The sequence below is a fragment of the Budorcas taxicolor genome, chromosome 3 (assembly GCF_023091745.1).
Source record: "Budorcas taxicolor isolate Tak-1 chromosome 3, Takin1.1, whole genome shotgun sequence".
NCBI lineage: Eukaryota > Metazoa > Chordata > Mammalia > Artiodactyla > Bovidae > Budorcas > Budorcas taxicolor.
Window position 1 is genome coordinate 44,973,536 of NC_068912.1, and position 27,103 is coordinate 45,000,638.

General features: G+C 40.2%; 1 protein-coding gene across 1 annotated transcript in view; it reads right to left on the reverse strand.

Moving 5' to 3' along the window:
* The window catches only part of SNX7 (sorting nexin 7), a 129,336-nt gene extending 126,169 nt beyond the window's left edge, over positions 1 to 3,167 (reverse strand). The window contains exon 1 of the mRNA XM_052637874.1: positions 2,988 to 3,167. Coding sequence (XP_052493834.1) covers positions 2,988 to 3,167 — 180 coding nt within the window. The remainder of the gene's footprint in view (positions 1 to 2,987) is intronic.
* Between the last annotated feature and the right edge of the window lie 23,936 nt (positions 3,168 to 27,103).

The window sequence follows — 27,103 nt, forward strand, 5'->3', positions numbered from 1 at the left end:
AGAAAAAGCGCCTGGACAGGGGTATGGTATATATACTCATAAATAATCTAAGGAAATAAGAGATACAATTCTAAATATAAACTGAATAAGAAAACTGTCAGTCTCAAAGTTCTCAAGGGTAAAGTTAGTACACTTCAAAAGCAATAGTTGATACCAGCTTAAGGTTTGCTGGACAGTGGTAGGGTTCTACAGAGACGCAGGCTAAAAAGGGAGCAGTAGGAGAAGGCAATGGCACCCCACTCCAGTACTCTTGCCTGGAAAATCCCATGGACAGAGGAGCCTGGTAGGCTGCAGTCCATGGGGTCGCTAAGAATCGGACAGGACTGAGCGACTTCACTTTCACTTTTCACTTTCATGCCTTGGAGAAGGAAATGGCAACCCACTCCAATATTCTTGCCTAGAGAATCCCAGGGATGGCGGAGCCTGGTGGGCTGCTGTCTATGGGGTCACACAGAGCTGGACACAACTGAAGCAACTTAGCAGCAGCAGAGAGAGCAGGCCAAATGAAGACGAGTTTCTTAAATCTGCTTGTCAAACTACAGTTAATGGCTGCAAAATTCAACTTACTAAAATATAATCAAGCAGGATTTCATACGCTTGGATCCATCCTGCTTGCAAGTGTTGTACTGGAGCTATATAAAAGTCAAGGCCCTCTTCTATAGAAGCCAGCCACATACGTTAAGGTAAAGATACAATATTGCACCTTACTAAATGCACCGCTTAATAAAGCAGTGGTTAAGTATGTTGCTGAAACTTACATTCTTTTAAAACAGAATACACAATTACAAAACAAAATTAGCTGGAAAAACAATTGTTTTATTTGGAATGAGAAAAGAAAGCTCAACAGCTGATTGGAGTCTCAGAGTTCTAGATTCCTTTCTTCTGAGATGGCTTTAAGCAATTCACCAGAAATGCTTACTTAGAAATGCTTCTGGCCCCCAGCATCCTGCATCATGCATCGCAACTGGACTGGCGATTCCTTTCACATATAGGACGCTCGGGGCTGGTGCACTGGGATGACCCAGAGGGACAGGATGGAAAGGGAGGTGGGAGGGGGGTTCAGGATGGGGAACACATGCACACCTGTGGCAGATTCATGTCAATGTATGGTAAAACCAATACAATATTGTAAAGTAATTAGCCTCCAATTAAAATAAATAAATTTATATTTTTAAAAAAATGAAAGAAATGCTTCTGGCTACAATCTATCATTCCTTTCCCACCTAGAACCTGTGCTACTCCCAGTATCTTACATTTCCCACAGACCTAGGCAAACAAACAGCCCAAACTCAAATTTCATTAGCTTCATCTAAGATCAGCCTCAGACTACAAGAGGCTCATTAAAACAGTGATTCTTGGTGGAGGCCAGGACACTTAGAATCTGGGGAAAGAGAAAGCACGTGACATTTAAACCACCCCAGTTGATCCTGATACGCACTTGCCACTCTCTACATACTCCCTGTACACATCCTCCCCACCCCAAGCTTCACAGTGCAGAGCCCCAAAGGCTAACGCTCATAGTCTGGTGGCTCCAGTGGTAAACAATCTTCCTGCCAAAGCAAGAGACACAGGTTCGATCCCTGAGTCAGGACTGGAGAAGGAAATGGCAACCCACTCCAGTTTTCTTGCCTGGGAAACCCCATGGACAGAAAAGCCTGGTGGGCTACAATCCACCAGGTCCCAAAGAGTCAGATATGACTTAGTGACTAAACAACAATGGTATCTTAGAAGGCAATAAGAACTGATCAACTGTCCTTGATCTGAACATAAAGTATGTGTGGAACAACAACAAAAAAGTCAGTGTAAACTTTTTACAAGTAAACAAAAAATAATTCCACTGTTTTACAATTTAAACACACTGAAAGGTCACGTGATTTCATCAAGCGTATAAACCAGATACTCTGTCTGAACTTCCCCAATACACCTGTGCCTACCACTTCACTTAACCCTAAAGGGAAAAATGGGGGGTGGGGAGTTTTGCATATTCTTCCTTGGGGTCTGAGTATGCTTGTCCACTTTATAACTTCTCTCCCAGAATAAAGCAGTGGTGAGGTCTGTTGCTTTACTTAACACCTCAAGGTAACACTTACCTACTGCACAGGCTTCTTAGTCATGAAACACAATGTTCCCATCTCAACTCTTCTGCCAGCAGCAACTGAGAGAAGCTGCAGTGGCATTGAATGGCCTCCCAAGAATGGTATTTTTCTTTTCCAAAACAAAATTACAACCATCAGCCTACAGGCACCACAAGTCTGCCAGTGACCGAGTCAATTTCTCTCCAACTATCCTGAAAGTTCAGAGGACCCTTTGGTCTCTAGGTTGCCCTGGGTTAGGTTTAAAAATGAAAGCGCCGGTGGTGAGTTGGGTGGCAGGAGCTAATATTTAAAAAAATCCTGAGCTCCGCAGCGCAGGAGCTTCCTAGTTGGACACACGAATTGTTTTCTCCTGAAGAGGGATTTCCCAACGCCTCTTCCCACTAGACTTAAGACTTACCTCCGGCGCCACCCAGGTCTCCAATCCAAAACCAGCAACGACACTAAATCGAGAATAATTTCCCTAGACTCGGGTGATTTCGCTCCCAGGGTTCAAGGCTGGCTGCGCCCTAAAAGAAGCTGCCAGGGGCGGGGGCACTTTCGGGCTACCGCCTCCCGGGTTCCAGCACTGCCCCTGGAAATATCCGCGTCAGAGAAGGAAAGAGAAAAGTGGGAAATGGCACAACTTTGCAGACTCCACGAAGCCATGGCCCTGCCGAACGCAAGGTCAAAGTGCAGAAGAGTGAACTGCTGCAATTCGGGACGTGCTGGGAGTCAGCCCCGGGGGCGGCGAGCAGCCAGGCAGGATCAGGCGGCCTGGGAAGACCCATCCACCCTCGGCTCCGAGCCTCCGGCGGGGCCGGGGGAGCGCGCTAGGGCGGCCGCCGCACGGCGGGGCCAACTCCGGGAGTTGACTTGGAACTTTCCCGGGACGCGCCGCCGCGCAGCCCTCACCTTACTGAACACCTCCAGGTCGTCCTCGTCCTCGTCCAGATCCAGCACCTCGGCCTGCAGCAGGGCGGAGGAGCTGATGCTGCCGGGGAGGGGGGCGTCACCCCCCGGGCTCTCCCCGCCGGCGCCCCCAGCCGGGAGGCCCCAGGAGCGCGCCTGAGACGCCCGGCACTCGCCCTCCATCCCGAGAGTGCGCGCCGGTCCGGCCGTCGCCGCCAGCCCGGCTTCCCCGAGCTTGCCCATTGGCTCCCGCGCATCCTGCGCCTCCCCGGCCGGCCCCGCTCCAGCCCCACGTCCGCTGCGCAGACGCGGAACTGGGAGCTAACGCCCGGCCTGGGCTCGTCCCCCACCTGGCTTGGGGCCTGCCGGAGGCGATGGAGTGGGACTCTGGGGCTCTGGCTAGGGTGGGGCCTGGCACGCGGTCCCCTGAAGGTAGGGAGTGGGACCTGGCTGCAGCGCTACCCTGCGAAGGCTTCTATGGGGACGGGGGTCTGGGCAGAAGCGACAGAGCGAACCGTGAACTTCAGAGGATCCACAGCGGGGCTGGAAAGCAGTCGACCCATCTCGGCAAGGGGAAAAAACCAATAGTGTATTTCCTGTAGTTTAATGGTTGCTTTTTTTCCCCCGGTTGTGGTTTTCGAGTCCGTCTTTTACTAAGGCTAATGCAAAAACTCTTCTGTTTTGTAATTGATTTTTGACCCAGTGACCAGACAGTGTGGTCATTTCACTATCAAGCCAGGGAAGTTGGATTTTAAAACTATTTTCAGCCACTTTCAAATGTATCCTTACTCCTGGAAGTCTTTCTGAAAGACTTGAGCAAGAATGTTACTAAGGGTCAAGGACAGCAAGCATGACTGGACGTTGCCATTGAGAAATAGTCTTCAGTCTTTACACTGCCAATGCAAAGCTGTAACTGTTTAGTTGTTCGCTACTTAGTATTAATATTAAAAATAATTTTAAAAAGAAATTCCAAAAATAAAGGAAAATTGAAAGTAAATCGATATATTTGGAACTATTTTCAGGTTTTATTACTTACTCACCTCCGCCCAAATCTTTTCTCCCATCAGCCAGGAAAGAATAGCTAAGAAGTTTGCACATAGAGCAGAGGCTAATTCAAACTTGGTTTCTAAAATGTCTGTGGCAAAATGTTCAGCCTAATGTTTAACATGTTTCACTTCAGAAAAAAATTTAGATGTGTAAGAGAATTTCTTTCTGATTAGAAGACAAGCCCTTAGTAATATGTGCCTCTTAACCAGTCATATTGGTTTCAGTTCACAAACACACTAATTCAATCAAGCATGTCTCCCTGCTGGTTGAATATCCAAGCTCCTTCCTATGCTTTATGGTTCCTGTACCCAAAATGCCATCTCCTGCCCATCCTTCAGGGGTTAACTGTAATCCCATGTCTTTGAGGAAGATTTTCTGATTGACACAGTCTGTTCCCAATTTAGCATTTACTTTTATTTCATGTAATAGATTGCATTTATTTCATGTAAATGTCTTACATTCTTTATTAAATTATATCATTTTAAGATTAGAGATCACATTATTTATTAATAAATCACAGTAGCAGATGTACTCATTCAAAATGGCTCTCTGCTAAGAGAATACAAAGGATACAAGTTATTAAAAGACCTTCTCCTCTCTAAGTTCACACTGGCTAGTGAGAAAGATTCAAGTTTTTCAAATTGCAGTCTGAACCAGGAAATTCTTAAGGATACTGTGACTCAGAATTGCCAGAAAGCATAGAAACAAGCTCAGAAAATGGACAGAACAAACCAAGCTTGTATCACAGCCAAACTCATACCACGGGACTAATAGAGCAGACATTGCCACCACCAGTACTGAGCATCAGATATCACACCCCCTCCTCATACTGCCGCTGACCGTGATATCACTGAGCTCCAGGTGCTGATCCCACATCAGTACCACAGCTGTCTCTGCGAACTTCCTTGGCTGTTACACCACAAAAGTGCCCAAAGTTTCTGTTTAACAGAAAGTCCTGTTTCTCTGTTAATTATTCTACTTTCAAAACCCCGAAAGGGGGTTAAAAGACAAATTAGACATTTAAAAGACAAATTAGGTTGCTAAGCATATTAAGTCCAGATCGATACTGGTCAGCCAAAAAAAAAAAGAAGAAGAAAAGAAAGAAGAACAGAAAAAAAACAAATCCCTACTATAACTCATTCCTTTGGCCACCCAACAGTAAAATCACAATTCCTCACATACTTTATTTTTTCCCCAATTTCTTCTAACTATACTTCAGCTATGCTTCAAACTCCTGGGAATATAGTCCCCGGCTCCCCAAAGGAGGAAAATCCAAACCTGCTCACATCTGGGGTAGCTCTAAGTCTAAAGGGCTTCCCAGGTGGCGCAGTGGTAAAGAATCCATCTGTCAATGCAGGAAACACAAGGTTTGATCCCTGGGTAGGGAAGAGGTCCTGGAGAAGGAAATGCCAACTCACTCCAGTATTCTTGCTGGAAAATCCCAAGGACAGAGGAGTCAGGTGGTTTAAAGTCCATGGAGTCACAAAGAGTTGGACACCACTGAGCGCGCGTGTGCGTGCGCGCGCGCGCGCGCGCGCGCACACACACACACACACACACACACACACGCTTCTAACATGTCTTTTTCTCCTGTGGTTCTGCTGTAACTGTTGATATTTTGTACCTGATGAACTACATTTCAGAGTTTAATTACCAACATGCCATGCTTATGTATTCAATGGTATGAAAAATGCTAAATTGCCACATAGCAGTCCCAATTTCCCATTAAATAGGGTCATCACTAAGTCCCTTAATGGAAGAGTTCTTAGTTGGGTACTAAATTCTCTCAATCACTATAACACAAAACCTTAAATACAGATATAGTATTAAGAGATGTCCTACCCAGTTTTGTCCCTTGGTTTTGGGACTCTTATTCTGGTTAATATATATTAATCTTTGGTTCTGAGAACATACATCTTGTCAGAAAGTTCCCTCTTTCTCATATTTTCCAGGTAGGATCTCCTGAGACCATAACTGCCTGTTAATATGCCATTCAACCATTCATAAAGTCAGCTGTTTCTGATAATGAGACCCATGATAAGACAGGTCACCCCATGATCATTGCTTGTTTTGCTGGAGGTGATTTAATTGATCAGGAAAAAATGTGATATGCAAAATCTGATAGGAAATAAACCAGTCAGTAAGTTCATGGATGACTGTGTTGGGAGAAAAGCAGGAGAAGCAAACCCAGTGTATCTTTTCCACAAAGGACAAATAATGAGTTCTAGATCTTGGGGCATCAGGAGGACCAGGAGTAGTAGCTGCCATGGCAAGTTGAGGTTTAATAACTTACCCAAGGTAAATAACAACTGGTAAATAAGACTCGCTGAAAGAAAGTGTTATGCATGTTGCCTTAAAAAATAGAGGAGAGGACTTATAAAGATATTAGGGGACTGTTGGTACTTGGATTGTAGCAAAATATATAATTCTACAATCCTTCCGCTAAATATCCTGACAAACTATAACAAGAATCTTTTTAAATGCACGGATGAGCTTTCAAGGAAGTAATTGACTTCTAGCATGGAGAAACAAAGAAAGCTTAAGTAGAGAATGAGACTAAACATTTGAATGATACTCTGCCAGCTCCCAAGGGTGGAGTGGTAGGACTGGCCTAAAGAATCTAAAAGTATGAGTCTGAATTGTCATGAGATAATAATGGAAATGGAAATTTGTGAAGTATTCTCTCAATAACAAAACTCTTCTGGATCAGCCTAGGCTCGCAGTGGGAGAGATGTCTCCCCTCAAAATCCTGACTATGGTTCAGGAAGCCACAGTTCAAAAACTACAAGAAAGGCTGGTTGAGTAATATATCCCTGGGATCTCTGGCACAATCAAATGCAAAATCTCTTTTCAGTTCACTTCTGGCAGAGCCACTTCAGAAAAGCAATACTGCAGATTAGATCATAATCCAAATGAAATACATGGAAGGAAGTGATCTACCATGACCAGGGTTACCATACAAAACAGGATTACAGCTTCCCAGGTGGCACAATGGTGAAGAATCCACATGCCAGTGTAGGAGATACAAAAGATATGGTTTCGATCCCTGGGTCAGAAAGATCCCCTGGAGTAGGAAATAGCAACCTGCTCCAGTATTCTTGTCCGGAAAGTTCCATGGACAGAGGAGCCTGGAGGGTTACAGTCCATGGAGTCACAAAGAGTTAGATGGGACTGAGCACTGAGCACATACACCCATTAAAATAATTAAAGGATTAGAGCCCCAAAGAACTTTAAACAATACACCAAAAATAAATAAAAAGAATAAAAATAACTACAGGATGCTACCAAAAAACTAAAAATCCAAGAATGAAAAACAATTACCATGAACTGATGGTTGATTTCTTTGCCTGTTCACTTCAAACTGACTCTTATTGCCTGCTTTGTAATAATGGTGTGTGCGTGCTGAGTTGCTTCAGTTACGTCCGACTCCTTGTGACCCCAGGGACTACACTGTCCATGGAATTCTCTGGGCCAGAATGCTGGAGTGAGTTGCCATGCCCTCCTCCAGGAGATCTTCCAGAACCTGGGATTGAACTTGTGTCTCTTATGTCTCCTGCATTGGTGGGTGGCTTCTTGAAAGCTCAGTTGGTAAAGAATCCTCCTGCAATGGAGGAGACCGGGGTTCAATCCCTGGGTTGGGAAGATCTTCTGGAGAAGGGAAAGGCTACCCACTCCACTATTCTGGCCCAGAGAATTCCATGGACAGTGTAGTCTATGGGATCACAAAGAGTTGGAAACAACTGAGCGACTTTCACTTTTACTTTCTTTACCACTAACACCACCTGGGAAGCCCCCGTAATAATGGTGTTGGGCCTTACAAATATTTCTACTTTGCACCCTAGCATAATGTTAAGCTTTGTCAGTAGAGGGCTTGGAAGGACACTAGAGGAGAAAGTGTTTTCCTTTCCTGTTTTGGGTGCTCCCTCTTAGCTAGTGTCCTGCAGAAAGCTTTTTTCCTCCTTTGTTCAGCCCCTGCATAGTTTCTAGAATGTAAAGTTCCTGCAGGACACAGTTTCACTGTGTTTGCTCAGATGCATGCAGCTGCAGAGGCAGAGTCTAGAAATCCAGATACTGTGGCAGTCTCAGCCCAGATTGCTACACCCCATATCCTCTTCGTAGTCCCAGCCATGGATGTGCATCAGGTGCACTGGAGGTCAGCCATTCCCTAACCTTTGTTCTGCACAGCCAGCCCGGAACTGACCCAGTCCGTGCTGTACATGGAAGTGCGTTTACCTCCAGGAGACCGGGACCTACAAGCCCCTGGCTGACAGTGTCTAGTAGTTTTTCCTGGTGCCTAACAAGTTCTGAGGCTCAGCACCTCCCAGAGGCTGGACTTCCAACAGGTTCCACTAATGAATGAATTCACTGACTTACCATTCAGGAAACCAAGATGGTATTCTTTCTGATGACATCTGCATCTCAACCACAGCAACAAGGCTTTTTCTTAGGTACTTATTTCAGCCATAGGTGTAGAGACCACATCTTATATCTGCTATTCCTAGATTCTTTAGAATTCTTTTTAACTCTCAGTAGCCAATTCCTCCTTACTCCAATCCCCTGTTTATAAAGCTTTATGTTAAATTTTCCCTGTTCAAATGACTCTATGGTGTTATTTCCTTACTGGACACCGAACAATGCAAGAATGATTCCAGAGGAAAAAAAGAAAAATAACCTGCAAAGATGGCATTCCGAATTTCTTCTTAGAAAGAAGAAAACCCCTGAGCCTGGTTTGCAGACAGGTATGTATTAACTTATGGGTAGTTGCAAATGGTTTGGTTGGACTGGTCAGGGATTTGGAAGGACCAATATTGGAAAACTGATGGAAAGTAAGCTTAGGGAAGAATAAGTACGTGGATGGACTTTAGAATGGGCACAGACTGTGGAGGTATTAGTGAATGTGAAATGTCCGCCGGAGGACCAGTACTGCAGAGGAGGTTCTTAGTGATCAGGTGAACAAAATGATCAACTCTGGGGATGTCAGTCATCCTTTCCTCCTAGCTGTCACATCCCTTGCTTAATGGGCCCATGAACTAAGTGATTGTGGTGGCAGAGATGGAATCAATGCACAGGCTCGATCGTTGTTCCTCTGAGAATCAGGCCTATGGAGCTCCTCATGTTGCCGTTCTGGAAGTTGTTGCTAATGCTCACTTTCTGTAAATAAAAACCATCTAGAAAATTGCTCAGAGCTACAGTAGTTTTTACTTCCTTTCATTATGATGCTGAGTTTGAAAGATACAATTTTTGTAATGTGGCATGATCCCAGGGAAATCTTTCATTTCTTTTTCTTAAAATTGCATTTTTGTTTCAAAAAGAACTTGTCAAGAAATTTCCTTAGCATCAGAACTTAGTATCAACACTTTGGCCTGGGGAAATATTTTTAAATGATCTACATTAGATACAGTTTCTGAAAATCAAAGAGTGCTTGAAAAATTAACTCTTTAATGTACCTGGGCTGTAAAAAATGATGATGTCAAATAAATGCATAAAACAGGGATAAATAAATAAATACACGAAAACTCTCACATTTAATAGCTCTAGGAAAAAGAGAAAAAATTGCAGTGAATTATTAATATTCTTTGAGAACAGAAGCAACAGTATTGAATATTTATAAGTGTTAAACAACAATTTTAACCTTGACCTTATCTTTTTGAAAAAAATCGCAGTTATTATCATGAGACTGAATATTGCTTTAAATATGTTATGTAAATGTTTGATCTTATGTGGTAGAACTATTTTTTTTAAAGATAAGAAGAATTTTATGTGTAGAAGTCTCAGATAAGAATATTTCTCTTTTGAATGGTTGTATCAAAAAAATGATTTAATAGTGACAATACTGGTGAATGCTCTAACCACATACTCTCTGAAGGCAGAAACCTTGGCACATAGTCTTTCATATGAATCTAGAGAGTATTTGTTGGCTGGGTGAACCTGCATATCAAAAGCCGTTGAGGCATAGGGCATGGGAATAGAGCATACTCCTCCCATTCTTGGTAATGCCGTCCACTTAGCTCTCTATCTCTTCCCTAAAGACATAATGATTTTGGCTTTAGGTCTACAGTTTTTCCTTATATTCAAAATCCTACAGTCATCCTGAGCGAATGTGTTCTTCATGATTATTTCTAAGTTCTCTATCTTCTATAACACTGAAGATTTTCTGACCATTTCAACTCAATTATTTTGTCAGAAAAATGTATATATATATATATATATATGTATATATATATATATATATATACATATATATGAATGGACTTTAAGTATTTAAAAAGACAAACATAATAATTTAAAAAATAGATAAAGTTCATTTTTAATCTATGTAATTATCTAAGATCTTGAAGGTTTTTTCTAATTTTTCAAACTTTGCTGTTTAGAGAGTTTTGGCTCAATTTGATAGTAATTAGAAAAAAGAAACCTAGAAATAATTGGCAAATAAAAATTTTACATATATAATATGAGTTGAATTGCCTTTCTCCAAAAATCCATACATTGAAGCCCAAATCCCCAATATGACAATATTTGGAAATAGAGCCTATCAAGAACTAATAAAGGTTAAATGAAGTCACAAGGGTAGGGCCCTAATCCTATAAGACTGATGTCCTTATAATAAAGGTCCTTATAATAAAGAGACCCCAAATGATTGTCTGTGTCCTCCTGTGCACAGAGGAAAGACCTTGTTTGAGTACAATGAAAAGATGGCTCTCTGTAATCTGGGCACAGAGATCTAATAAGAAGCTTGCCCTGACAGCACCTTTATCTTGGACTTCTGGCCTTAGAACCGTGAGAAAATACAAATCTGATATTTAAGTCATCCAGTCTGTGGTATTTTGCTATAGCAGGCTGAGATGATTAATGCGATACCGTTTGACCCAGAAATTCCAGTTAAGTCTTTTCTTTAGATAAAAACACAGAGACACATACAGGTATGCTCATTATATAATTTTTATAATTGAAAAGAATTGGAAGTAATCTGAGTAACCTTCTTCTGTGTTGTATATTATGGATCAGCTCACTCAAATTTTGTTTACCTCCTATTCTTTGAAATCAGAAAGCTAACTAGACACTACTGCAGCTAGAGCTTTGAGTGCAAATTGGGTTCATTACTTAGATGTGTTCACATGGGGTTTGGAAGTGAGGTGGACACCATCTTTCTGCTTTTACTTGGTAATTTCTAAAAGGAAGTGAGGCAGTGAAAATGTACAGGTTTTGGCCTTTGCTGTTGTTGTTTGACTGACTGTCCCTACAGTAGTATTATTTCAGGATCCATTCCCTGGCTTCCTGGGTGTTGAGAAAGCTGGGGTGGAAGCAGTAGAAACAGTGTTGGCAAACTGATTTTGGTACAGCTTCAGAAGTGGTCTCAAGGCAGTGTCTACCTTAGTTGGTCAATTTCATATTGTTTTGGAAAACATTTCTGAAATACCTGATGAGAACTTTCTCTTTTCGCTCTTCTAATAGTTTTGTAAGCCCCGATTCCCTGTATGTTATTTGTACATGCTTAATATACATATAGCTATTTGTCTCCTGTACTGAACCCTGACTGATGCACATCCAATAAGGAAATTATTCAATAAATTATGATATATTCATGTAATTAAATGATCTACAGTAGTTAAAGGAATGAACAGCAGCTTCATTTATCAACAAAGTCAGATATGACGGTTAAATAAAACATCAAATGAAAACAGCAAGTAGCAGTACAAACAACAGTTTAGTCACTCTGTCGTGTCCTACTCTTTGCAACCCCATGAACCACAGCACACCAGGCCTCCCTGTCCATCACCAACCCCCGGAGCCTACCCAAACTCATGTCCATTGAGTTGGTCATGCCATCCAACCATCTCATCCTCTGTCATCCCCTTCTCCTGCCCTCAATCTTTCCCAGCATCAGAGTCTTTTCAACTGAGTCAGCTCTTCACATCAGGTGGCCAGAGGACTGGAGTTTCAGCTTCAGCATCAGTCCTTCCAATGAATATTCAGGACTGATTTCCTTTAGGATGGACTGGTTGGATCTCCTTGCAGTCCAAGGGACTCTCAGGAGTCTTCTCCAACACCACAGTTCAAAAGCATCAATTCTTATGTGCTCAGCTTTCTTTACAGTCCAACTCTCACATCCATACATGACTGCTGGAAAAACCATAGCCTTGACTAGATGGACCTTTGCTGACAAAGTGATGTCTCTGTTATTTAATATTCTGTCTATGTTGGTCATAACTTTCCTTCCAAGGAGCAAGCATCTTCTAATTTCATGGCTGCAGTCACCATCTGCGGTGATTTTGGAGCCCCCCAAAATAAAGTCTCTCACTGTTTCCACTGTTTACCCATCTATTTGCCATGAAGTGGTGGGAATGGATGCCATGATCTTCGTTTTCTGAATGTTGAACTTTAAGCCAACATTTTCACTCTCCTCTTTCACTTTCATCAAGAGGCTCTTTAGTTCTTCACTTTCTGCCACAAGGGTGGTATCATCTGCATATCTGAGCTTATTGCTATTTCTCCCAGCAATCTTGATTCCAGCTTGTGCTTCATCCAGCCCAGAGTTTCTCATGATGTACTGTGCATGTAAGTTAAATAAGCAGGGTGACAATACACAGCCTTGACGTATTCCTTTCCCTATTTAGAACCAGTCTGCTGTTCCATGTCCAGTTCTATCTGTTGCTTCCTGACCTGCATACAGATTTCTAAAGAGGCAGGTCAGGTGTTCTGGTATTCCCATCTCTTGAAGAATTTTCCGCAGTTTATTGTGATCTACACAGTCAAAGGCTTTGGCATAGTCAATAAAGCAGAAATAGATATTTTTCTGGAACTCTCATGCTTTTTAGTAGTAAATCTATATACATATACACAAGTCAATATATGTTGTATGGGTACTTATGTATGTATGTGAAATAAACATCAAACCAAGATCATGATTCACCTTTCTGGAGAGGAGGAGAGGATGTGAGTGGCCAAAGGTGATTTAACCTTTATTTAAATGCATGTAAGAATTTAGGCTTTTCTCCAAAATTTAAAGGAGAATGGCTTCATGTTTTCATGCTTTATAAAGAATTAATTTTTTCAAAACAAGTAACATGATTGAAGTATAGTTGATTTACAATGCTATGTTAGTTTCAGGTATAACAACAAAATAATTTAGATGTATATATAGATATGTCTATATGTATATATAAAACCTTTTCCAGATTCTTTTTTTCCATTATAGGTTATTACAAGATATTTAATGTAGTTCCCTGTGCTATACAATAAATCCTTGTTGGTTACTTATTTTATATATAGAAACGTGTATCTCTTAATCCCAAACTCCAAATTTTTCCCTTTCTCCTTTCCCCTAAAATATTTAATTTTTTAAAAAGCTTCTCTGCTACCAAAAACACTGTGCTTTAAACATTGTGCTTCCTGAATACAATCTTCTATTATTCTAGCTTATTCTTTCTACTATCTCATGACCATTATTATGTCTCACTGAACCATCAGGATAGTCACCTCTTTACTTCTCTCTAATATATCATCATTCAGCTTAGATTTCCTGATCCTTTATTTCTGTTATTCTAGCAATCTGTCCTCTTGTCCCCTTTTTCTTCTTTTGTATGTGCCTCTAATACAACTTGGAGTTCTGCAGTCCATGGCGTCACAGAGTCAGACACGACTGAGCGACTTAACAACTTACACCTTCACCAGGTGACACTAGTGACAAAGAACCCCCCTGCTGCTTCTCTGGTGGCTCAGATGGTAAAGAATCTGCTTGCAATGCGGGAGACCTGGGTTCCATCCCTGGTTTGGGAAGATCCTCTGGAGGAAGACACGGCAACCCCACTCCAGTATTCTTGCCTAGAGAATCCCCATGGACAGAGGATCCTGGGGGGCTACAGTCCCTGGAGTCACAAAGAGTCGGACACAACTGAGCCACTAAGCACAGCACAGCACAGACAAAGCAGGAGACACAGGAGAGAAGGGTTTCATCCTTGGGTTGGGAAGATCCCCTGGAGGAGGGCATGGCAACCCACTCCAGTATTCTTGCCTGGAGAATTCCATGGACAGAGGAGCCTTACAGGCTACAGTCCAGAGGGTCACAAAGAGTCAGACATGACTGAAGTGACTTAGCACGCACAGACACTAATACCCTCAATGTGACAATTACAACTGGTTATTTTCTCAGTATTCACACCTGAGTACTGAGTACTATTGAAAGAGAAATATTGAACATGTTTTAGTGACTTCATAATTACCCATCTCAACTGTGTTCTCACCAACGCTCAGTTATTCTACTGTTTCTTTATTCTGTTTTCCTTCTTACTGCAATGGTTATTTCAAAAGTCAGATGTCGCTTAAAAGTTCAGAGAAGATTCTGAACCCAGCTTGCATAAACTCCTTCCTCACTTTCAACAGATGACTTTATCTCTTAGTTTACAAATAAAAAAGAAACAAAAGCTTCCAGTTGCCAAACACAGACCCACTCACCTCTGCCTGCATGCAGTTCTTCTTCCTTTTATTAGGAATCTTGGGCTTCCTTGGTGGCTCAGTGATAAAGAATCCACCTGCTATGCAGGACACTTTTGTACAACTCTTCGTGACCCATGGACTGTAGCCCACGAGGCTCCTCTGTCCATGGACTTCTCCATGGACAAGAACACTGGAGTGGTTGCCATTTCCTTTTCCAGAGGATCTTCCTGACCCAGGGATCAAACCCACATCTTCTATGTCTCCTGCATTAGCAGGTGAATTCTTTACCACTAGTGCCACATGGAAAGCCTTACTGAGGTATAATTAACAGTCAATAAATTTCACCAAATTTAAATATACAAATAGATGAGTTTTTATAATTATATATGGCTGTATAATCCCAACCAAAATCATGATACGGAATATTTCCATCAGAATAGTTAGTTGGTAGCCATTTGTCATGTATAAAACCTAGACTCACAAATTTTGGCTTGAAACCATAATACTTTCTTCTTATGTATATATTCTTTAAATTTATTACATTTGTGAATAATGTTAAACAAAATTAGTTTTGTTTAATCCCTTTTACCTTCTTGTTTTCTATGTACTTTAACAATTGTATTAATTTTGTGATTGGTTAAGTGAAGCAATGACAAGGGCTCACATATAGAGGAGCATGTTGAATTCAGTATAAAGTTGAATCCTTTAAATGAATGTGTGACCAGATAACTGATGGAGAGGCTGCATGTTAGGAAAGGAAGAGGACTAACATTCTTGAGAGTCTACTGTGGTAGGCATTGCATATATCATCCCTTTGTGTACTCACAAATAACCCACAAGATAGTTTTAAATCATTATACTAATTAATATATAGATGCTCAAAAGAAATAGGTAAATTCCCCCAAGTCACAGGGTTGTGAGTGATAAAATCTGAAGTGTAGACCCAGCTATAATTACAAAATGTCTCCTTTACTATTTCACATATCTTTCAGTAGATTTGAAATTTAAGACACAATAGTTCTTTAAAGACGGAAACTTCCCAAGGCACCATTTGTTGTTTGTATGTGAGTATGTATGTATGTATATATTAATATGTTTATATATTTCCATTCATTCACTCCATGAACAGTGTTTAGTATATACTATAAGCCATATAATATACTTGGTTTGGGGGATACAAAGGTAAACAAAACTGACAGAAGGACTTCCCTTGAAGAGTTTACCATCTAGACAGGGTGGCAGAAAAGTAAGCAAGTGATGACAATATAGTGTGATCAGGATGGTAGAGGGTAGGTAGAAGGTACTCAGGGAACATGTAAAGGAGGCGCCCATCCTAGGTATGTTAGTTCTGGGAAGGCTTCCTGGACAAAGTAGTATCTAAGTAGAAAGTTCTGTAGAAAGCAGAGATTTCCTAGGTGAGGTAACTGTGATGTAGAGCTGAGGAGTGAGTTCTAGGAAGAGGAGATTGAATTTGCAAAGGCATGGAAATAAAGAGCAGCATTCTCCAGAAATTTGGGGATATAGAGATAATGAGAGAAAAAGCTAGAAAGTCATGTTAGTCAAGTTCATGTCATGACAACAGATACCACTTCCATGAGAGTATCTTGAATATTTTGTCTGTTAAATTGTATTTGGGGTGTTTATTGTCTATAGTGGTTGTACAGTGTCTAGAGTAACTTTAACAAATAAGGAGTTACTATTATTATTAATGTTTTTAGATTATAAGAAGTCCATGGAGGCATTCCAAATTTTAGTTGTCTAGATAAGAAGATTCTTCTGTCTGCTTCGCAGTCGTATCACGTAGCTTCTGTTTTCATTGTTTCATAATGGCAACTTTACTTCTGTGCATTGAGTCTACATTCCAGCGAGGAAGAAGTAATAAAAAGAATAAACTGTGAATGTCATCAGTCTATCTTTTTTATTTTAATCAGGAAAAGACATAGTATTTTTGGAAGCCCCAACAAGCAGCCATCAACTTATACATCGTTAGCTAGATCAGTGTCACAAGGTCATCCCTAGCTGCAGAGTAGTCTGAGAATTTTAGCTGTTAATCTGGAAACATCTGGGTTGGTTGGCAAGATAGTGAATGAACACTAGGAGTGTTCTCCATACCCACCATATGATTCCTTAAGCCAATGATTGTTGAAAATTTCTTCAGAGAACACTGCAAATATGTTAGTTTTAGAAAAACAGGGGAAATGTGATATCCAGAGAAAGGATGGAGTGGACCTTACTCATTGGGTAAGGCTAAGTATTTGAGGGCTCCCTTGGTACAGGCTATATTATAGCAAACATAGTGTTATAACAAACTGATCTCAAGATAACTTGTATTACTGAGTGGCAAGAAATAATCATCCATAAAAAGCAATTCAACCAGAAAGATGAAGCTTCTAGTTCACTCAAGTTTAAAATTCCTGGTAGACACTATCTGATCCATCATGTGTCACATTTTGCAGGTAGTGTAGGGGACCTACACTAGGGTGCAGGGTGACAGGGAATAAGGATGGGGGCAGCTCATTCATTAATTTATTAAATATTCACCAGGTAGATGGTGTGATCATGGCTGGTAGATGGGATCATGGTTGGTAACTAGGATCATGGCTGGTTGATCATGGCTACAGTCATTCTCCCCTTTGTTGCATTCCAGTCCATTGCAGTATTTTGTTTGTTTTCTTTGCTTTAGAAAAATATTTGGTTTATTCATGAGTATCCATGATCTGCATTGCAGTCTTATTCAACCTTCTTATCCCACCAAAAAATTGATGCTTTTGAACTGTGGTGTTGGAGAAGACTCTTGAGAGTCTCTTGAACTGCCAGGAGATCCAACCAGTCCATCCTAAAGGAAATCAGTCCTGAATATTCATTGGAAGGATTGATGCTGAAGCTGAGGCTCCAATACTTTGCCCACCTGATGCGAAGAACTGACTCATTGGAAAAGACCCTGATGCTGGGAAAGATTGAAGGCAAGAGGAGAAGGGAACGACAGGGGATGAGATGGTTGGATGGCATCACCAGTTCGATGGACAGGAGTCTGAGGAAGCTCCAGGTGTTGGTGATGGACAGGGAAGCCTGGCATGCTGCAGTCCATGGGGTCGCAAAGAGTCAGACATGACCGAGTGAGTGAACTGATCCCACAAGTTTCCATCTCTGTTTCCTTCATGAAAGGGCCTATTTGCCTGGATTTTGTGGACTGTGCTCCCGATTTTCCCTTCACTTTCTGGTGATTCTTTCTATTCTCTTTGAGGCACTTTCTCAGCTCATTGTTATGTGTTAGTACTACTCAGAATTTTATCTTTACTCTGTTTATACACTCTTCCTAGGTCACATTATTCAGTCAAAGTGCTTCAATTTCTTTTATATATCAATAATTATTAAACCTTATAGTTGCAGATTTCTTTTTTCTAAGCTTCAGATGAATAAATCTAAGTTGTTTGTAGGACACCTTTCTGTTTTAAAACCTTGAAATTTTCCTGGGTGAAACCTAAATGGGCCCTAAATACAGAGAGGAAGGAGAGACCCAAGAAAGAGGCAGTCACTCCAGATTGGTAATGGCAGGTTTAATAAGTAAGGAGGTTTGTCTTGGGCAGCTGCAAAATGAGTAGATATCTGTACCAACCCAATCTTAAAAGTGTATATAGAGGTCTTCACTGGGTTCAGTCCCATGTACTGTCCAGATTGTCTCAACAACACATTGTTTTCTCAAGGCTACATCCTTAAAAACAGTTCCCACTGTGAGAATGGTGGGCAGAATATACATTCCAAGTACAGGAGAGGAGTAAAGAGTCTCTGATTGTCCGGGTCCAGTTCTAGGGTCAACAGGAAGTCATGTCCTCTTGATGACTTCCTCTTATGCCTTCTCTTTCAGAATCCTCAAAGGTAGCATATCTAAAGTTGAATTTAGAGATACTTAACAGATCTCAAGTCAAAGAATTTTCCCTATTACAAAATTCCCCTTCCCTGTATTGCAGTAGTCATTTCCACTACCTTGTAATCATCCTTTTAAATAAAATCTCTCTTTCCTAAAGAGTTGTATATCATTTGGCAGTTAATGGTGCCATGCTTCGGATCTATTGTTGACTGCTCCTTGGACCCCCTTGTCTCCATCCTGGTATTCCTAGTGGCTTCTCAGCCCCTCTGTGTCCTTTTCTAGTTAGAGATATCAGCATCCCTGGTGAAGAATCACAACTCCTAATCCAATCCAGTGCTCAGGAAATTTGTTTGTTGTAGCATGGTATTAAAGAGTTACTTATATTCTTTTTGGCAAACAGATTTTTCTTTGCCCCTTTTTGGGAGCTTCTTTTATTTTCCTTTGGATCCTCTAAACTGGGATTGGAATGTGGGAATTTCCTCAGCTCTCAGAACCAAGAAGATTGTGTGTGTGTGTGTGTGTGTGTGTGTGCTGGGGGTGAGGGTTCCCTCAAACTCTGTTCCTCTGTTAATACCATGTATAACTATCATTCTATAAGGCCCATTTTTTTCCTCTTATTCTCTGTTGACACCATGAGACTACATGCTTTCTACTCCGGTGGTGATTCAGTCTAATATCTTAAGAAAGAGCCAAATTTCCCCAAAGGCTGTTTAGAACTTTAGTTGCCTCTTGGGAGAACTTGACAACCTTCAAACTGGCTTATCTAAGCAATCATCCCTGTTCCTCATTCTTCCTTTTTAACACCTTTTCAGGTTTCTGATTTTCTCAGAAATTAATGAAACTGAACTTATTCTGGAAAAAACTTTATTTCAACAGTAATTAGTTTCTACACGTAGTGTGTCAACTTGAAGGTAGTTTCTAAGGTCTTTGGGTAACTTAAAACCCTAGTTTTATGCTAAATTAATTATGCAAAATATGTAGGTTGTCTTTCTGTTTTTAAAAAAAGGGTAATTTTACACTAAAGTAAAATTATTAGTTGCTTCAGAATGAGGAATAAGAGAGGGCCGGATAAAGTCTGAATGAATATGGAAAGTTAGAAAGCTTATGGGAAAGGAATTTTATTTCTGTGGTAAAAACCTGGCTAAGATTATGGGCTTATTTATAAGATTTTAAAAAGAAATTTTACTATGTTATTATGTTGATATAACACTAGAATTTGGTTTTCTCTCTGTGAAAATGACAAAATTTTCTTAGATGATTGTTCTGCTCTTAATAAGAGGTAATAAAGGAATTTTCTTTACCTTCTGAATATTGCCCAGAAATAAAGATTGCATCTTACTAAAATATTTTCCCATGCTTTATGTTAACTTTGAAATTTAATTTGTTGTCTTCTCCACTATGATTTCTTCTGATTTCCTTATCACAGCAAATGGCATGACTATCACACTACACAAACCAGAAACCCAGATGCAGTGCCCTTTCTTTCCTCCCATCCCATCATCCACCGTACCAAAAGATTCAATTGATTCTATCCTTAAATATATTTGGACACTGTCCTAAAATACACATTTTACCATGGTCAGCACATTCTCTCCCTGAAGTGAAGCAATAGAAGATTCCAAATTACAATAAGACGCAACTGTATTGATTTACTATAAGATCTGTCTCTCATAGCAGTGGAGTCTGTCCATGTTGGCAGACCAATACAGATATGAGAAAGTGAGTTTTGAAGTTGAAATTGGATTAAAGGAAGTTAGAAATAATTTGTTTAATAGCATTAGGCTAAGAAAGACATTCTAATATATTCAGTTTATAATAAGGTGGTGTTTCCCAGGCAACTGAAAAGTTTGAAGTCTTTAACTATAACTTGATACATTTGTCTCAACAAGGTTAGATCACCATTGAAATTTAACATGCTCAAAGCTCGATAGCTGAGACTCTCTATTCCCTAGAAAGTACTTGGATAGTCATAACTAATATTTGTTTCTCTCACTCAGATTTTTTTTTAATACAGCTGACCCATCTCTTTGACCAATATGTAGCATTGCTGACAAGGAGGACATTTAACATGATTGCAATTGACCATGAATTGTGAAATGAACAATTCCATTCTTAAAGGAATATGTTTTCCTCATTACCAAAAGATTAGAATTTTTTAACTTTTAAAAGTTTTCTTTAAAAAAAGTATCATTTTAAATCCTGACATTATAGTTATATAAATACCAACACTTAATAAATTGTGGCTACTTGTTACGGATTTGGGCTTTTCCCTTTTTTCTATTTTTAAATTAAAAATTTTAAAAAGCATATATTATGTAAGAACTAAGTGAGGCATGGTTATTTTCCAAAAACAAGTATTCAGTTAAATTGTCAGGTAATGACCCTTCTTGATTTCTCACTCATCAAAGCAATTATTTCATGTTTTCCCTTTTCTTTTGAAACCTCTAGTGCTGACAGCCTACCCTTAACAGAAACAACAACAACAAAAACCTAACTGGTATCATATTTCATTAAAAAAATGGAGCCTATCTGATGGAAATTTAACCATCCTCCACTGGCAGGTGCATGATGCCATATGTTGTGAAGAAGCAGCCTTCCTCTTATAGAGAGCAAGTTCCCCCTCATATGCTTCTGTCTCCCAGCCTTCTCACTGTCTCACTGGCTTTAATTTAACATTGGATTAGCTTGTGAGGGCTGCCATAATAAATACCACAGATTAGGTGGCTTAAACAATAGAAACTTATTTTGTCACAGTTCTGGAGGCAAGACATCTTAGACAGGATATGAGCAAGGTTTGAGACCTCTCTCTTTCTCTTATAGATGGTCCTCATCTCTCTTTGTCTTCACATGGTCTTTCCTCTGTACCTGTATCATAATTTCTTCTTATAAGGATATTAGTCATATTAGATTAGGGCCCATCCTAATTTTCTCATTAGAACTTAATGACCTCTCTAAAGACCTTAACCCCAAGTATGGTTTTATTCTGAGGTTCTGGGGTTGAGTTCAGCATATGAATTTGGACCATAACAATCAGTTATGGTCTTTTCTTTCAGCTTTATCAGGTGTTTTTTTTTTTTCTTTTTCTCTCATAAGTAGATCATTCCCCAAAGTGTAAAACGTGCGTAAAGCTTCCTATTCTAAAAAAAAAAAATCCATTGATCCCATACCCTATTACAACTACAGTTGCATTGCTGTGCTCCCATTCAAGCCATGTTAGTATAATCACCTGTACACGCCATCCTTTTTCTGTACCACACTTCACACCTCTGTCCTCTCCAGTATGATTTCTGCCCATCCAACTCCATAAAAGTAAATATAGTTGATAACTCCTTCATTCTTGATACAGTTACCTACCCTGACACCCATAACAACTGCAAAAGACATTTTGGTTGTATGGTATCCACTCCATCCCTCTCTCATCATATAGCATAGGTGAAGTTTAGGTAGGACTAAACCTACCCAGTTTTAGGAGTGGGTATGTATCAGTCTCCTTGCTCTTGCCACAGTAATTTATTCAATACTGGCTATGGATTTGAGACCTATGCCCATAGTGACATCCACATGGTCACACTGAAGAGTGATCCCTATAAGTGGTCTCTCTTCCTCAGAAGTAAATGGAGAAGGACACAGTCTGTGTTCTGCTGAGCTTCATTTACCATAGAAGTGAAACAATCCTGTGGAAACACTACCATGAGAGAATCTCCAAGAAACAGAATGAGAATCCTGATAGAATCATGCCTGAAGCTTTCTGTAAATCAGGACTTTTACTCAAGAGAGTTAGTCAAACTCACCACTGCTTGTTAGGTTTTCACCTTCTAATGGAAAGCATAACTGGATCAACACCAGACTTGCCTGGTCCTCTCATTCATCTTTCTCTTTGTTTCTCATTCTCTGTAACAGTTTTCATCTCAAGTTGGCCGTGAAATAGTTTAGTGTTAGTTCTCAAGGACATGGTTCTGGGCCTTGTTTACTTCTTTGCAAACATTCTTCCTGCAGAGTGCAGATTGAGAAACAGATTATGTGTATAGTGGGCCCCAGGGGGAATCTGGTGGGATGACAGGACAAAACAAAAGGAAGAGCTGCCATAATCTCTCAAGGATGGGCTGTCTCTCAGGAATCAATATTTTTGCTTGTCTGTGTTGAGGGAATAAAAAAATGAGAAGTTAGCTAAAGAACAAATTATTTGAGTATAGTTAATTATTTAAAAGAATTTCCTTACTATAATTATATTATTTATTGAATCAAAAGTAATTTCTATTCAAGTTTTGAATTTCAAATCTGGAGTTGAATAACCAAAGCATATTCGATTTTTGCCTGTGATTAATCTGTTTTCATGTGCACTTATGAGAATTCCTAGAATTACTTAATTTAATTGCTAATGATTAACAATTCTGAACAGAATTCTAATGTTCTAATATTGAAATTTTATTAAATTAAAATTTGGGAAGTTATTAAAAAACTGATTTTTTTCCCCTTGATAAGAAGGCAAATTTAAAATGTGGAAATACTATTTTAGGCTTTGTTCAAGGTGGTAGCAAGGAAAGACAACATTTCAAAATATCTCTAGGGTAGCACTTAGTGTGTTTTCAGTTGAAGATAAGAAAGAACCCAACAAATATTGATGAATAAAAAGGGGGATTTATTAGTTCTCTTAACTGAAAAGTATAGTAGTTCTGATGGCTGTGAAGCACAGTGAGTAAAAAATATGCCAAATTGTTAACTCTAACCGTATTAAAATGTTTCTGAGGAAGACCCCAAAACTCTATATTCCCAAAGGCTATTTACCTTAAGTTAGCACTGTCCACTGTATTGCACAGAGCATGAGTTTCTTGCAAGGTCTTGAGGGAAAGAAATTCATAGTCAAATGCATTCTTGGGAGTATGGAGTGTTTAGCCACATAGGTGTCAGAGAACACTTGGGTTGAAATTCTACCTCAAACAGAGACATATTGCTCACTATCTCCAGGTTTCATTTTCTCCTACACAAACAGAATGGACGTCATGGAATTATAAGCATTGCATGAGGTAACATGCCACAGTATCTAGTACGTATGGCATACAACTCTGTGACAGACACATCTCTAAAAACTTCACACATATTAACTTATTTAATTCTAGCAACAGCCCTAAGAGGTAAGTAATACTATTATCTCCATTTTACAGATGAGTAACTTGAGGACTATACGATTGATTAACTCCCCAAGATTACCCAGCTAGTAAGCAGCAGAGTCAGGATTCATTCCAGGGCAGAATGCATCAAAAATCCCTGCTTTTAACTAATGTGCTATACTTCTTATTTGATGGTAAAGAAATATATTTTATAATTCTCATTTGATGGTAAAGAAAATTCTAGAAAAGCCTAGAATTTTCCTCAATAAATTTGGTCACTAAACAGTTTGTGATGCTTGTTAACATGTTTAATTTGAAAATATTACTGTTATGAATGCACTTGGAGAGATTAATAAACAAAGAAGACCATCTCAGTATGTAGGTCCCGATACTTCCAGGTCAGAATACAGTCAGCCTCAGGAAGAGTTGTATCAAGTGTCCTCAGTCATCCTGGAGATGACAGGAGCTTTATTAGCTCAATACCTCTGATCGTTATCTTCTTCTAGACTCTGTGAAGTGTGCATGTTTGTTACCTACTGTTCACTCAAAGTGAATATCAATTTCAGAATTTCCAAAAAAGAATTGTTTGGGATGATTTGCCAGTTTCTGAGTATCAAGACATAGTTTCCTGATAACCTTCTTAATGTCAACCCTGTTTCTCCTTTATTCACTGTTTACCTTCAGCAGAATCTCCAACCCTATTAGTTGTGGCCCGGGAGAGAAAATCCCATGACCCAAGGCTTGGCACATTTATTTGGAAAGAGTGGCTTGTCGTTGTTTCCTTCAGAAGAGAATTCTAGGCTTAGGAGACAGTTATGATTCATGAAATATTTAGTAGGACTGGAAAAGGTCAGTTTTCATTCTAATCCCAAAGAAAGGCAACGACAAAGAATGCTGAAACTACCACACAATTGCACTCATCTCACACGCTAGTAAAGTAATGCTCAAAATTCTCCAAGCCAGGCTTCAGCAATACGTGAGCAGTGAACTTCCAGATGTTCAACCTGGTTTTAGAAAAGGCAGAGGAACCAGAGATCAAATTGCCAACATCTGCTGGATCATGGAAAAAGAAGAGAGTTCCAGTAAAACATCTATTTCTGCTTTATCGACTATGCCAAAGTCTTTGACTGTGTGGATCACAATAAACTGTGGAAAATTCTTCAAGAGATGGGAATACCCGACCACCTGACCTGCCTTTTGAGAAACCTATATGCAGGTCAGGAAGCAACAGTTAGAATTGGACATGGAACAGACTGGTTCCAAATAGGAAAAGGAGTACATCAAGGCTGTATATTGTCACCCTGCTTATTTAACTTCTATGCAGAGTACATCATGAGAAATGATAGGCTGGAAGAAGCACAAGCTGGAATCAAGATTGCTGGGAGAAATCTCAATAACTTCAGATATGCAGATGACATCACCCTTATGGCAGAAAGTGAAGAGGAACTAAAAAGCCTCTTGATGAAAGTGAAAGAGGAGAGTGAAAAAGTTGGCGTAAAGCTCAACATTCAGAAAATGAATATCATGGCATCTGGTCCCATCACTTCATGGGAAATAGATGGGGAAACAGTGTCAGACTTTATTTTTTTGGGCTCCCAAATCACTGCAGATGGTGACTGCAGCCATGAAATTAAAAGACGCTTACTCCTTGGAAGGAAAGTTATGACCAACCTAGATAGCATATTGAAAAGCAGAGACATTACTTTGCCAACAAAGGTCCATCTAGTCAAGGCTATGGTTTTTCCAGTGGTCATGTATGGATGTGAGAGTTGGACTGTGAAGAAAGCTGAGCACCGAAGAATTGATGCTTTTGAACTGTGGTGTTGGAGAAGACTCTTGAGAGTCCCTTGGACTGCAAGGAGATCCAACCAGTCCATTCTGAAGGAGATCAGCCCTGGGATTTCTTTCGAGGAAATGATGCTGAAGCTGAAACTCTAGTACTTTGGCCACCTGATGCGAAGAGTTGACTCATTGGAAAAGACTCTGATGCTGGGAGGGATTGGGAGCAGGAGGAGAAGGGGACGACAGAGGATGAGATGGCTGGATGGCATCACTGACTCGATGGACGCAAGTCTGAGTGAACTCCGGGAGTTGGTGATGGACAGGGAGGCCTGGCGTGCTGCTACTCATGGGGTCGCAAAGAGTCGGACACTACTGAGTGACTGAACTGAACTGAACTGAAGCCTAAGAATAGTTTCCTTGTTAATACTATAACTATCTTATATATGTTTTAAAGTTTTTATCATTGATGTTTATGAGTATGTAGTCACATCTGACTTTTTGTGACCCCATGTACTGTAACTCACTAGGCTCCTCTATCCATAGAAATCTCCAGGCAAGAATACTGGAGTTGGATTGTCATTCCCTTCTCTAGGGGAACTTTCCAACACAGGGATCAAATCTGGGTCTCCTGCATTATAGGCAGATTCTTTATTGTCTGAGCCACACTGGGAAACAGCTGATAGCATTCATTATATTAACATATATTAAAAATAAAATCGATCTTACTTACTTTTAAATTATTGCAATTTTAACAATGACTTGTTAAGCATCTACAACTTGACAGACTGAAGTTTTAGTGCTGGGATTACTGCAGCAGACAAAACAGAGACATAAACACTCTACCTTTTTGCAGCTTCCATTCCAGTAGATGGAATCAAACAATTAAAAAAGAATAAATACAAAGTATATTAAGTGCTTGTATGCACAAGAACAAAAATGAAACTTGATGAGGGAATTAATGTTGAGGAATTTACTCTTTTATAGGATAATCAGGGAAGGCCTTTCTGATAAAGTAATATTTGAGCAGAGACCTTAAAGACAGGAGGAATGACACACTTGGAGAATAGCATTCCAGGTGGAAGGAACAGTTATATGAAGACCTGTGGCAGCTTAGTTCTAGGCAATGTCATGGAGGTAAGTAAGGGGAAGATTGATAAATATGAGATTACAGAAGTGGCCTGGAATCAGATCACCTAGGCTTTCGGTTTTTAATCTGGGGAGGATGGAAAAATATCAAGAGACTGATTTGAGCAACAGAATCTGTTACATTTTGAAGAATCACTGTGACTACTGTGTGAAGAGAAGACTGTAGGAGGGTGAAGGTGGAAGCTGAAACACCAGAAAGGAGACTTTTCCAGTGGTAAAGAGTCCACCTGCCAATGTAGGAGACACAGGAGACCCTGGTTCGATCCCTGGGTAAGGAAGATTCCCTGAACTAGGAAATGGAAACCTGTGTCAGTATTCTTGCCTGGAGAATTCCATAGACAGAGGAGCCCAGTGTGCTACAGTCCATGTGGTCACAAAGAGTCAAGGCTGAGTGTGCACGCGTGCACGCGCGCGCTCACACACACACACACACACACACACAAGCAAAAGATGATGGTTGCTGAGAACAGTGGAGACGTGGTGGGTTGCTGAGTAAATCCTGAAGATTTAACCAACTGGATTTCCCATTCAGTTAGATCTTAGGACCTGGGTCATGTGGTCCTTCTTCCTAGAATACAATCGACTGGGCCATGGATTCATGCCCAAGGAAAAGCTGGCTGTAAAAGTTTTGGGGCTAGACATCCCTGGTGGCTCAGATGGTAAAGTGTCTGTCTATATTGCAGGAGACCCGGGTTCGATCCCTGGGTTGGGAAGATCCCCTGGAGAAAGAAATG